At 39.8% G+C, this 12,454-nt stretch overlaps 1 protein-coding gene across 1 annotated transcript in view; it reads left to right on the top strand.

The window, feature by feature from the left end:
- RAB3B (RAB3B, member RAS oncogene family) overlaps window positions 1-12,454 on the top strand; it is a 57,445-nt gene that overhangs the window by 6,343 nt on the left and 38,648 nt on the right. Inside the window, exon 2 of the mRNA XM_068405903.1 lies at window positions 4,951-5,178. Coding sequence (XP_068262004.1) covers window positions 4,951-5,178 — 228 coding nt within the window. The remainder of the gene's footprint in view (window positions 1-4,950; window positions 5,179-12,454) is intronic.

The raw sequence follows: 12,454 nt of genomic DNA, 5'->3' as shown, positions 1-12,454 counted from the left end.
ACGCACAAACCGCGTAGCGTGCTGTCATAAGATCTTTGACTCTTAGAAATACAGAGGGGTAGTTTCACTCCCATCTTCTCATCTGCCTAATAAAAGAAATGTGTGTGTGCTAGCAGATATTGATGGAACAGTTATAAACAGTCACATTTAGATTGCCACTGGTCCTGTTTAACACAAGCCATATGTAGTAAATTTCCGTTTTGGCTTTAAAAATGAAGCAGTGACAAATATTGTTTGTTGTTTTTACTGTTAGAAATGCACAGAACTTGTAATATACAGATTACACAGGTTTATAACAAGTTGAAATTGCAGATATGTCCTAGTGTGTAGTTTGAAGCGTAAGTTCCATAAGTGTGACCACGTTTCATGGTTAGCTAAGGTGACTGACAGCAGACAAGGAGACTTTTTTCCAAATTCAGACTTCTTCCTTGCAATGTTGTGAGAGAGAATGGGACATGGCAACGGCCATGTCTGTGAACAGACCCATGTGGTTGCTAATACAGAAGCACCTAAACTTCCAAGGTAATGATCACATTTCTTGTTTCTTGTCTGTGAGAGGATAGAGAAGAACAGCCGTCCATTAGTTTTTAGCCAAAGCCATAAGGGCTGGCAACACTTGAAGTCAACCTTAGTTTTTTTCTGGAAATAAATGGATGGCAAGATACACCAGTTGATTTCTAGCCAACACTATCAGCTTTAGACAGTTCATGTACTGCTTTTCACTGAAGCTGGCTGTAGGCAGTAAATTCTGCACAACAGGGGCAGCAGTGACCATTTTTAGTGATTTGTAAGAGCAGTAACACTTCAATGGTTTGTGTTGCGCTACAAAACAGTTTGATTCTTCACCATGATGGTGGTCACAAATTAAAGAGCACAGCTGTGTGGAGCCATCTGTATGACACATTTCAGTGAGCACTGAAAGCAGCGAAGGCTGGTTTCCCATGGAGGTGTCTTAGGTTGATAGGCTTCTTTTTTCTAAAGTTCATTAGACCAAAATAGAAAATAAAGGCAGGAGAGCCACCTTGACTGAGGAACATATTCTTTGGTGGCTAATAACCTCTGATTAAGATTTTATTGCTTTAGTGCATTTGTAGCATCCTCCTCCTTTGTGATTTCTCTGTCTAATAAAAGATGACCTCACACTGCAGGCTTTTTCCTCAATAGGGAAATAATAAGGTATCTCGTAGCTACATAACTGCCTGTTCTCACAAAACTAGTTGGAAGCAGATTTGTTTGAGACCTTGTTCCCATTGCTAAAGCATATGGGGAAAACAGGTTGTCAATATTAGTATGCTCTTAGGTACAAAGTGGGCTACCCAGGCAAAGAACTACAAGATGCAAGGTCTCATACTGAAATGTTCTCAAGGACAATCTGATTGGCAGCTTTTTCTCCCATGTAATGGGTTTTCTGTAATGTAGCTAAATCTTTCCTGTATAGGTATTTTCTTGAGGATTATTCCAAGGCAGTCAAAATGGAAACAGTCACGAGCCTCTCTTTTGCACTCTGTGTGCTGCTCGTATTTGACTTGGTCTTCTGTAACAAAACCCTGGTGAGTCTGCATGTCCTTGTAAAACAGCAGAGATGCTGCTGTATTTGGAGTCATCCTAAGCAAAGGGCGTATGTAGCTGTACCCAGAGAGCAGGGGGTTACACTGCCAGCTAAACGTCCTTTCACCAAGGAGGGAATAAAATCCTCTGGGAGCAATGGCTGCGCGAGCTGTTCTGACAAGTTGGATGGGAGCTGCCCAATGTCAGTACGTTGTCACCTTTTCCCTCTGGTGCTGAATCTCCACCAGGCACGGAGGGCCTGCAGGAGATGCGATTTCGTGGACTTTTGTCTCAGTAGCATAGCAACTGCCATCGCTTCCCACCGCTCAGTCCCCTCCACTTGGCTCCCTCAGCTGTGCTGGATCAGGAACTGAACCAACTTTAAAAACAGCCCCAAAAAACAGGAGAAGTTGTAGGAGGATTTATTTTTAGCTGGGATCTCTCTGTTCTCTGAACCAGCTCTCCACGCGATCCTCAGGACTGGCATAACTAGGGAGTGCTTGGAGCAGGAGTGGGACAACAAGTAAGGAAGAGGAAGGAAGGGGAGGAGAGTTGGGAGAAAGGTCTGCTGGTTCCTGGCTTCAGGATTCAAGCACAATTCAGGGGCAGCCCTGTGAATGCTTTCAGCCCAAATGCTGGTGGAGTACAGCTTCAGTAATGATCTGCTATCAGAGGAGGAATCAGTAATTAGTACCAAAGTCCATTCAGTTTTGCTCTGTTGACCAGAGGAGGGGAAAGGGAAAACTCAAATTTAAGCAAGAGGATGGAATTTTCTTTGAAATTTTTGTGCTCTGATGCTGCCTTTAATGATTCAAGGAGCTGGCCTGCAGCATCTTCAGCGTAGCACAGTGGCACACGCAGGCCAGCGAGTGTTGTGCTTCTATGACAACAGCCCCGCGTTCTGTGCAAGTATCATTTGATCTTATTTTCTGCACTGTACGTCTAACAAAGCTGCTCTAGCTGGCCGCATTCTGTAATTGCTTTTTTAACTGAGATGCGAAAGTCGCATGTGTAGCCAGGTACACTTTTGATTGTAGCAGTCTAGGGGGGTTAATGGAAGCAACGGTGTTTCATTTAAAAGATCAGCTTGGAGCGTGCGGGCGGATTCTGCAAAGGCAGGGGTAGACAGAAGATATTGATTCCTGTATGATTAGTGGAATACTTCTTTGTTAAAGGTCTGCCTCTGAATCTTTAAATGACCAGGCTTCAAGTGATGAGGGCATCTCACTTTTTCAAGCCTCTGTGAGTGAATAGAGAAGTAGAGATTTAAAATTTTTTTTTCTTCTTTAGCAAGTGCACGTGTGTTCTCAATGGCATTTGTGGAAGTTGTGTATGTGTATGAGGAAGATAAATTACTCAGAAAACTTCTTACTGTCTCCCAGTTTGGTGATGGTACAACTCAACTAATCGTCTGGATTCATAATTTTTGCAGCTGAGATTTCTAACATTTGGACTGAGGCAGTGAATGCATTGGCCTGAGTGTGTGCGTGAAAGTCAGTTGGATGTTGAATTCTTCATTTTAGAAATTCCCGTTATGAACCACAAGACATGTGTAGAAGAGCCCTTTTCTGATACACTGGCGAGAAGAAAATTTGTAGTTGTGTTTTCTGGAGTGCTTGCAAAGGACTGGAGCATTACTGAATAGCAGCTCAAGTTCAGAAGAGTGTGTATCAGAATTGTGTTGTATCCTACAGAGGATCACTTGTGGGAAGATTTTGCTGCATTCAGTGCAGCTGTTGACTGTTGAGCTACTGATAAAGTTCTTCAGAAACTGTCCTTGTTAACGCAATCTGTGAACGAAATTGCTGTACCAACCCTTTTCTGTGTGAGAAAGCTGCATGTGTTTAATCAGAGATAAACCATCATGCATATTTTACTGAAGTTTGAACTGGGTTGGTTTGGTTTCCCCTCTGTTGGGAATTTAAGTTAAATTGTCATCCCAATTTAAATTGCCTTTGGACAGCATTTTGGTTTGCAGCTGTTTAACTACAGTGAGTTTTGAACTGTTTGTTTGGTTTTGTTTTGTTTTTCAGTGAGTGAGTGTAGTCCTGTGTGCAGGTGAGACTTGCTAAGGAAAGTATTTGGAGACATGGTGAGAGCAGACGTTGGTGGGAGTTTAGTTGCCAGAGGTGCCCATGAATTTGAGGTGAGGGGAGAATTAACTTATTTCTTTGGATGCTGGGGGAAGAAGAGACTTCAGTCTCCACTCAGTGCTTTCTGACACTGCACACAAATAGCACATGTCCTAGTTTGGATGAGTAGCTGCTAATCAGACCTGTGCTGTCATTGCCCCAGTTTGCACAGCCCTGTGACTGGTTATAAGGAGCTGAGACCTTTGCTTGTTTGATGTTGGGTAAATTTTGAAACAGCATTAGAGATTAAAAGTGTGGTATATCTGTTAAAAGATGAAGTTTCCTTTTTCTCCTCTCTGTAGTAATTTGGTCTGTGTAGTTGTCTTCTGCTCTGTACAAACAGAATGAAACGTCAGGGCCTTGCCTTCTCCCATGAGTGTCTGAGCTGCATATGTTAAAGCAGCCAGGGCTGCTCAGTGAGTTCCACCTGTCTTGATATTTCAGATTCCGCAGTTGTTTTTTGGCTTCTGAATGCAGTTCAGAGTCACAAGAGGAGAGATCTCTGAGGCTGCATCTTCCCCCCTCCCCACCCCACTAACGTCCCCAACTCTTACATCCCCATAATAAAAAGGCATAATTTATCTGTTCCAAGTGCCCTGCTGAGCCCTCATGTTTTATGCAGGTGCTGTTTATTTTAATTGCAGTCTTGAGAGTAGATAAATGTTGGATGGATTAAAAGTTTTCAGCTGAAATTCCTGGTGTTTCATCTTCTCTCATTGCTTTTTTTTTTTTTTCCTTCTGTACATGTTGAGGACAGAACTTTTCTAAGGATAAAATGGTGGTAGTGCATGTGCTAGAAATGCAGATTTTCCCTAGTTGTCATAAAAAGAATTATTTAGGTTTACCTGCCTTGGAAGCTGCTTAATGAATTGCATAGTTGGATGCACTGTTAAAGATTTTAGTTCTTGGTTGCAGTACTCCGGTTTATTGGAGCAGCAGAAGTGGCACCCTGCCACAGGAGTAAAGAATGCTCTTTCCCCAGTAGTATTTGAACAATCTGCAATAGCCATCTGTTATTCTTTGAAACACAAAGCAGTGCAACAGGTGTATTTCTTGGGTTTGGAAATCTTACCAGTACAAGTGGATAATAGAAATTTAAAGCCAGGATTTAAAAGAAGATTTCAAGGTGTGTTCCTCTTTGTTCAGCAAATATAGTGGTTATGATATTAGAAAGAAGAGAGATAAGCTAAACATATGGTACACAGTTAAGGAAAACAAATGCTGAACTGGTCTTAAATCTGTTCTTTTTCAATGTTTGTCATTTTCTTAGATGGCTTCGGTAACAGATGCCAGATACAGGCAGAAAGATACTTCAGACCAAAATTTTGATTACATGTTCAAACTCCTGATCATTGGCAACAGCAGCGTGGGTAAAACATCCTTCCTCTTCAGATACGCCGATGACACTTTCACACAAGCCTTCGTTAGCACAGTAGGAATTGACTTCAAAGTGAAAACAGTCTACAGGAATGACAAGCGGGTGAAACTGCAGATTTGGGTAAGTGCCAGCATTTTCAAAAATGCTTTATATTAATCCCAGCAAAGATATGATGGTAAAAATTAGCTTGTTTGGAAGTAGATTTTTGGATTAATATAGATTTTGATTGTTCATAAGTTTTGTGTGATTGTATCATTTGTATCCCTGCAGTATAGCTGAGTAAGTGCTCTTTGTATTGTTGTCTTGTTCAACTGGTGGGACTCCAGATATGGTCTTAAGCAGGTGCTCTACGTTCTCAGGAGTCAGTGTACTATTAAACTGCAACAAACCCAAAGCAGGTCTGGAGCCCTTTAGTAGCGCTTTTTGAGTGAGCACTAGTAGGTGAAGAAATTCAGTGAGCTCTCAAAGAGTGAACACTACACATAGCTTCTACATCAGAAGAACATTCAACTCTATACATCAGCTTATATCCTCCAAGTAAGATACTTGTATCTTCCTGCAACTCACGTACCTGCTCAGGAGCACCAAGCCAGCTCCCTTCATCCACCCAGGATTCCTCAGGGTGAAGACAGAGGTATGCTTCAAACCATCTCTGCTGACACGACTTCTTGGTAAATCGAACGGGAAGAGAACTTGTGCAGGTAAGCTGGAGGCTCCCTCTGCTCAAACACCCGGTCATGGGACCTCTTCAGCCTTTTTGAAATTACAGCATCCTGACCTAGTCAAAACCTGAGCTGCAGGGTGACAGGCCAAGGCCAAGCAATTGTCAGTAGCTTATGATGTTCCTTTTTATGGAAAGCAAGTGTTTTCTTTTATTCTACTTGCTGGCAAATGACTTAAACCCTACGGTGCAAACATAATTTATCCTGATGGTGCTTAAACGCTCCGTGTCCCGGTGAGTTACTGAGTGTGTTTAAAAAACCTAGGCTCAGATTGCTGTGGGCTCCAGTGGGGCTCCAGCTGGAATTCCAGTTAGTAGGATTCTTCTGTTTTGCATAAAAAGAAAAGATCTCAAATAGAAGATATGAGGCTGACATTCTCTTAAACAATTTCAAAGAGTTAGCTTACTAACTCAAAGTAGCTGCCTAATTAGTGGTTTCTCCCACAAGTTAAGCTTAAAGTTCAGACTTGAAGATGATTTGAAACTGTATAGCATTTCTACCCAAATCCTGCCTCAGCATGGTCTTCTAATTGATCGGTATACACTTGATTTATAATTAATCTTGAATTATTGCATTTAAATGTAATATTATAGTAATCACATTGTTTTTTTTTTTTAATTGTGATGATCTTGAATAGTCACGATAAATTAGGGAGAATCTAAAATGAGGAACTTTTATTTTTTCCACAGCAACAATGTGATTCATTTTATTTCTGTGTTGCCAGGTACAAGGTACAACAAATTATTTAATAAAAGATCCTTTTCATGTTGCAAAATTCTGGCATTGAAACTAATGTAGATAACATGACATGAAACTGGTTGATTCAATTTAGGGTTTAGGTAATAAGAATGTTTGGACTTCAGGCCCTGTAAGCAACTACGGTTGATTTCCATCCGGTTTGTCTTGAAACACGAAATTCTCTAAGTTGTGTAAAAGCAAGACAGAAGGCACCATGAAATATTTGTGGTTTTTTGCAAAGCTACTGGGATTAAAATGAATTAAGCAATAATCTTAATTAAATCTATTTGAAGGCTTTGAGGGGAAAAAGGCTATAATAACCTTAAACTTCTTATGAAAAGACATGTCAGGTGGATTCCTCAGAGGGTGCTATCTATAGGACCTGTAATATTGGAGTTACCAACAACAGTGTTGATTTAAAATTTATTTTCAATACAAGTTTCATGTAAGTGGCAGTTTCCAGAGTGACTCCTGTTCTTTTCTTCTCTCTTTCTGTGCTCCTTGGCATGGATTCCTGATGTGAGTCGTGACCTTAAGGACCTTAACAAAAACATTAAGTGTGTACCTCTGTAAAAAACACAGTATTTGAACTTGTTTACCTCCTGCCTTTCCTGAGACTAAACTTGTAATTTTAGTGTATTTTTCAGGGTACATGCAGTAGTAGTGGGGTCCATTAGCGTACCAAAACTGTGTGTTCTTATGTGTAGGAAGGAAGAGTTTTCTTATCAACCTGTCTTCCAATTATTTTTTTAAATGATTTACAGCTGCTATTGAGTTTCTGTGAGCGTGAGACTCTGTGGCTCCATTGAGCACTTTGCTTTTACTTACAACTTTCCAGTTATGCTGACATTTTTTAAAATGATGCTCCCCCTAAGCTTGATGTTAAGTCTTACCTGAATCAGGTTTAATTAAACTAATGTGAAACTAAGTGAAGAAGGAGAAGGTACAAGTGTTTAAATTAACCACTTCAAATGTCTTTATAAAATCCAGAGAGGAGCACTTCTAGGAACCTTTAATGTTCTCCGCTCGGTGGAGCCAGGTCTCTTTCATTTCATGGGTGCTTGTGGAGCTCTGAAGTGTATGCAGCTGTGGCAGACTGGAGGTGCTCAAGGCCTGTGCACAAATAGCCTTGGTTTGTGTCCTACAAATCTCAAGGCAGGGGGGGAAGTTAGTACTGCTGTGCTGTGATGCAGAGAGATCAGTGATCATTGAGACTTTCTACATTGACTTTCGCCTGTGTTGAACAGAAGAGCAGAATATCTGTGTGTAGGACCCCAGCTACAAAGAGCTCCTTGGGTTTTCTTAAAGCTAAGAAAAATTCACACTGCTTCAAGTGCCAAGCAGCTGCATGTAAAGACTAACAGCATGTTGCTGTGTCAGTAAGTGTCTTTCTGTCCTGTCTCACGGTTGATGCCTCCAGTAGAAGTTGAGCATTTCTAAGCTAGAGATCTAACTTTTGTGTTTGTACTGTATTTTGTGACTCAGGATTTGACAAGCTGTCAGGTGTAATGATCAAAAAGGAGTGCTGCTCTGTTTAATTTTGATGTTGCTGGTGGGCCTCTTGTTTTGTTGACATCTAACACCTCGATAACCCAAACTGATATTTTAATAAGATTCCTATTAGTTGTGTGAGTGACCTAGCAGTCTGGGAAATGATCTGCTCTGAAAAGACTTGAAAGCAGTATCTCTTTCTCTTGCAATTGAGAGGAATGGGATGCAGTAAAGATATTCATGGTGTTTTTAAGGTAGAATGATACCTCTGCTGCTAGAGAAGAAAACAGGAAAATGGTCCAGAGGGGTATTATGTGAAATAATGTTTTGTGGGGTTTTTTAATTCATTAAAGAACTCCAAGATCAGTTGACCGTGTTTTAATTTCAAGTCTTTTCTGTCTTGTTTAGGGATGGTGGTTTTATGTAAATTAAATAAATGACCTTTACTGAGAAAGTTAATTTTGTAGTTGGATGAGGTTTGGTAATGTAAACATTTCTAATTTAAAATATTACTTATGTAAATATATGAATATATTATGTAGATATTCTAACATCTACATAAATATTCTTGGATTAGAATTTCTTTTAAGCCACTGCCATCTAGAATAATACTTTCATATAAAGCATCTCCCTTACCATATATTTGTAAGGAGCTGATTTATAATATCTCTCTGCATGCGGGATGTACATGTGGATTATTTCTTGACCAACAGTTTTGTATTCCTAGCGTCGCTAATTACTGATTACTGAAGGAAAGCTATTATATTTTCAGCTAGGTATGTTGTTTATTATAAATCTCAAAGGTAACATTGTTATATTCTTAGGAAATGTGTACAGTTAATACTCAATGCAGCGTTCAGGTTGCCTAGCAGCTAGAGAAGGCCACTTTGTCCAGATTCAGATGGAAGCAGGGTGAATGAATAAAAGTGATTTTTGGTTTCAGGTGAGAGCAATGTGAGATTTCTTTTTTCCTCCTTCTGTGCATTTGTGTGTCTCTTGGTGGTAAGTAAGCAGCAATAAAGGCAGAACTCTTGAGCAATGTAGCGTTGAGGTTAACTGCTGAGGGGCACACTCTGGACCTTCGCGCTGGCCCAGACAAGGTTAATTCCATGAGCTCTTTGGATAGTAGCACAAATTTACTGGCAGAAAATCGCTGGCAGTGTTTACCAGAACACTTGCACACCACAACACTTTGCACAGCAAACAACATGCGATTTGTGTGAGGAATTTCATTACACTTTCATTATACTTTTGTACAGCACCCTATACAATGGAGTCTCATTTTTGTTGCACATACTGTAAGCATTCATGTGATTAATAATAAACATAATTAAATACAGGGTTTGGCAGCTGACGTTACAGTTGAAACTACTTTCAACCCCTTTTTTCAAAGGCAAAAATAAGTTAAATTTAACTTCAGGTAAAAAGGCAAAAAGGATATGATGTTCAGATGGAGATAGTATATTTAGACTGCAGTATGATTTTTCTTTTAAGGTGCTGCTTATGAGATTTAAACTGCTAGGGTGAGTACAGCTTTTTCTTTCTCATTAGCAGAAATGTTTCTATGGGTTAACTGCTGAAACCTGGAGGGGTCTGAGATTAGCTGTAGTGGATATCTGAAATGTATTACAGCTTTCAGGCACAGCTGGGAAGAGGTTGCAAAGCAACATGGCTGGTTTTGTGGGAAGGATCTTTACAAACAGAAATATGACAACTGCTAATTATGCTGAGTGGCAGTTATCATTACAAAACAAAAAAAAGTAACCAAACTAAACCCCAAGCTGTGTAGCCATCCAGAAGGCAAATATGCAGTGTTTTTAAAAGCTTTTTGTATCAGTTGTCGCCTGGTTGACAGGATGTTACTGTGCAGTTCGCCTCATAGGGAAGGGATTCAAAGAAGTAACACTGGTAACTAAGTTAATTCTTTCATTTAAAGGAGGTAAAATTAGAACACTGTCATACTTGATTGTAAATTTTAATGTTAATTGCACACTTAACCAAAAGCTAATTATGCATTTCAGATGAGAGAATCATCTATTCCCTTGGCATTCCAATCATGTTTTTGCTAAGTTCCTTATAAGCACTGACTTTAAATTTGAATGCTTGCACAGAATTTGTATCTAAAAAAAGAGATAATAAGAGTTCTGTAATTTAATATATAGATGCAATAGCAATGGATATCTCTAAAGATCTAATGGGCCTGATCCTGCTCAGCAGATTCACAGCTGTTGTTAAATCCTCCAATTTGCTGTTTAGACGAAGAACTAAAATGGACAAAGTCATGACAGTGAAAAGAACAGGTTGATCCTTGTAAGAGAGGCAAGGATTACATCTTATTTGCAGCATTGAGGACTGAATGGGTCCCAGGAATGAAAGCTATTGAGGGTGGGTGGACATAAAGCACTACTTCTGATGTTAAACCACAATGCAGTATATTTGACCAGAGAAGAGATACAATAACAGTGTCTGTAATTCAATTCCAAGGTCTTGGTTATATCTCAAGTAAAAATACTCCTGCTTTGGGAAGAACTTGGTGCGCATGCCACTCTGAATGGTCAGATTAGAAAAAGATTAGAGTTGCAAGAGTCATACAAGGGAGAGGAATAAAAACTTAAAAATAAAAACCTGGGTGATTAGTTCTCTCACTCACTATTGAATTTATTTAACAGCCAAAGGTTGCTGAGCAGGGCATTCCTGTGTTTGCAGTTAAACAGTTGACATGGAAGGTTTATTTCTGTTTATAGTTAATTACCTCAATCCCATTGTTATCTCATTATAACTCCACATTACAGTGAAGGCCAAATTCAGCTTCAGTCTAAGCTCTGTTACTCCTGCTTACAATACTGGATTTACTCTCACTGCAAGGTATAGTATCTCTTTTTGTGCTACATCTTTGCAGAGTTACTAGGCATGTGGAGTATTTGCCCTTGCTTTGTGCATTTCAGTAAAATGAAAAAAGTTACAATATGCATTCACAGGTACCAGGCTGTATCCAGGAGCAGGGTTGAGTGTATTTGTGTTAGTTAGATTAAGAACTGCTGATAGTTCAAAGGTTTGGACCTTTTCTAGAGAAAATGGGCCAATATTAACCGGTTGCCCAGTAGAGGAAAAGCTGTATGTGGGAAATGTAGAGGGAAGTTCTTCAATTGATGTAGTAAGGCAGTTAAGCTTTAAAAGGACAAATGGGTTGCTGGATTCCTGACATTTTGCATTTAATGCTTTTTACAGCAGAAATACAGAATAGATGTTTTGTAATCATTTTACATAAGGTCTTAGACTCGCGTGCCTCAAAAGGTTTTTCCGTTGTTCTTGTCTTATCAGAATTACCCTCATACGATTTTCTTTCACAATGTTATCTTCTGCATAATAACTAGGTATATTCTATATTTAAATATTCTTGGCTACACTGTGATCAGTTAAGAGATAATACACTGGGTGGAATTTATGAGTTCTAATAGTATTTGTCTCAAGGGAGCACGTACTTAAACTGTGTCATAAGTTTTTGGTCAAATGGGAAAATACAACTATTTGTTGAGCTTATTCACATTTATAACTTTCATGCATTGTGTTGCCTACTGCAGTGTCATATTTATGCAACACTCATGAGTAGGCTGAATGGCTGATTTTAGAGATAAAAACAGGAACCTGAGACCACAAAAACTGGTTTTCAAATGTGAGAAATTGTACCCTGTAGCACAACTGGAGCACTCAGGAGTTTAGCAGTGGGGACTTTGTCATTTATTTTTTTATTGTCCAGCTATTTAACATCATTCTGATTCATTAAACAGCGTGAACTAAGCTTCCAGATGTTGAGCACTGATTTTCTGTATTTCTGTCAGCAAGGCTGTTTTCAGTCATGTGGAGGGAAGGTTGTGTGAGTATCCCTGAAGCACCTTTTGATTTGTTAGAAAGGGAAATGAGTGATGACCCTTCCAGCGCAGGGGAAATGGTGATGTTATCCCCTATCCACAACATAAAATCATCTGTGGCTTGTTTTTTTTTTCTTTTAATAACCAGGTCCTCAAAATGACCTCTTACCTGGCTATTGTAGTTAAACTGTGCTGAAGCTGCAGTATAACCACAGTGTGCTCAGAGATCCATCTGACTGCTCCGTGTAGTTGTGTTGGAGGGCAGCAGTTTTGGACTCTGCAGATGTGTATGATGCTGACAAAAGGAAAAACTGGACAAAAATGCAGCATGCTCCTGCAGTGTGGAGAATTTGGAGGCCTATGGCTTGGTGGGTAGGTTCTTCCATCTGCAGAACAACGTAACATTTACCGGGAGACACTGATCTCAACCTAGATTTCTGGTGAGCTGTTCTGGCTGCCAAGCAAATATGAATGAGAGTGGCAAAGTGGGAAACGTATAAATCCTGTTTGGGGATAGATATATCTTTCACTAGCAGCTTAGCACCTTGCATTTATAGTCAGGGGCCACTGCATCCC

Source organism: Nyctibius grandis, chromosome 8 (assembly GCF_013368605.1).
Source record: "Nyctibius grandis isolate bNycGra1 chromosome 8, bNycGra1.pri, whole genome shotgun sequence".
NCBI classification, from domain to species: Eukaryota; Metazoa; Chordata; class Aves; order Nyctibiiformes; family Nyctibiidae; genus Nyctibius; species Nyctibius grandis.
This window is presented reverse-complemented; position numbering and strand designations above follow the sequence as displayed.